At 42.0% G+C, this 1,160-nt stretch overlaps 1 protein-coding gene across 1 annotated transcript; it reads left to right on the forward strand.

Annotated features, from left to right (window-relative positions):
* The first annotated feature begins 72 nt into the window (after nt 1-72).
* Nucleotides 73-963, forward strand: LOC126910016 (uncharacterized). The gene is made up of 2 exons (XM_050692420.1): nt 73-797; nt 837-963. The coding sequence occupies exons 1-2, from the start codon at nt 219-221 to the stop codon at nt 864-866; spliced, it is 609 nt and encodes a 202-aa protein (XP_050548377.1). The 5' UTR covers nt 73-218; the 3' UTR covers nt 867-963.
* Nucleotides 964-1,160: the final 197 nt, after the last annotated feature.

The following is a 1,160-nucleotide window of genomic DNA, read 5'->3' on the forward strand; positions in this document are numbered from 1 at the left end:
CAGGAAACCGCCACCCTCAACAACGGCCACAGCTGAGGGGAACCTCTCCACGGATCCAAAAGGAAATGTGGAGAGCGAACCCAAGGCACGGTCGCCACCTGAAGACGGCGGTGGGACACCACCCACAGAGGGGGCTGTGTGACACAGGGACTGTTTCAGACACCTGTATCACACCCAGTACAGCGTGCTTTCTTAAGCGTCAACATCAGTTTTTCTGAATGGCTGACAATAGAATTCAATTCACCCAAATAAACCTGCATCACAGTAAAGGGGCCAGTAGTGTATTACTAAGGACCCTAACTGAGAGGCATACAATACCCTTACAAATAGCACTTATTCAGGAACCATGGATAAATGGGGACCAGATTAAGGGGCTAAATCTAAGGGATTTTAAACTGTTTCATAAACAAGCAGATAAACCAAGAACTTGCATTTTGGTTAATAATAAAGTTAAAGCCAGCCTGATACTTAATCTATCAAGTGCAGACTTGACTATTATTAGAGTAACACTAAATGATGGTAAAAATATCATAGTAGCTTCAGGATACTTACCATATGAGGTCACAGACCCAGGTAGGGACCTAACTATGCTCTTTAATTATTGCAAAAATGAAAAATTAGAACTAATCCTAGGTATGGATGCTAATGCACACCACACTATTTGGGGGAGCAGTAACATCAACCAAAGAGGAGAGGTTATAATGGATCTATTGCTGACTACAGACCTAAGTATACTGAACAGAGGTAGTGAACCTACTTTTGTTATCAGGAACAGGCAGGAAGTCATTGATCTAACAGTTTGTNAAGGAACAGGCAGGAAGTCATTGATTTAACAGTTTGTTCAAAAGGGTTACTTCAAAAGATAAAAGGGTGGAAAGTGTCCTCCGAACCTTCTCTTTCTGATCATAGGCACTTACGATTCACTTTGGAAATTAACAAAGTTGAGACGGAGTACTATAGGAACCCGNGTTGAGACAGAGTACTACTATAGGAACCCGAAAAGAACAAACTGGGACAAATACAGGGCAGATCTCTCGCATGACCTGATTAACCTACAGTTTAGATTGAGGTCGAGACAGGTACTGAAAGGGCTGTAAATATGCTACAGGACTCCATTGTCTCAGCTTACAAAGAAAACTGTCCTTTAATAGAAAGGAAAG

This window comes from Daktulosphaira vitifoliae, unplaced genomic scaffold (assembly GCF_025091365.1).
Source record: "Daktulosphaira vitifoliae isolate Bord-2020 unplaced genomic scaffold, ASM2509136v1 Scaffold_3073, whole genome shotgun sequence".
NCBI classification, from domain to species: domain Eukaryota; kingdom Metazoa; phylum Arthropoda; class Insecta; order Hemiptera; family Phylloxeridae; genus Daktulosphaira; species Daktulosphaira vitifoliae.

What these genes read in the sequence shown, in the direction of transcription:
- LOC126910016 (XM_050692420.1), top strand. Translation starts at nt 219, where the DNA reads ATGGCTGACAATAGAATTCAATTCACCCAAATAAACCTGCATCACAGT.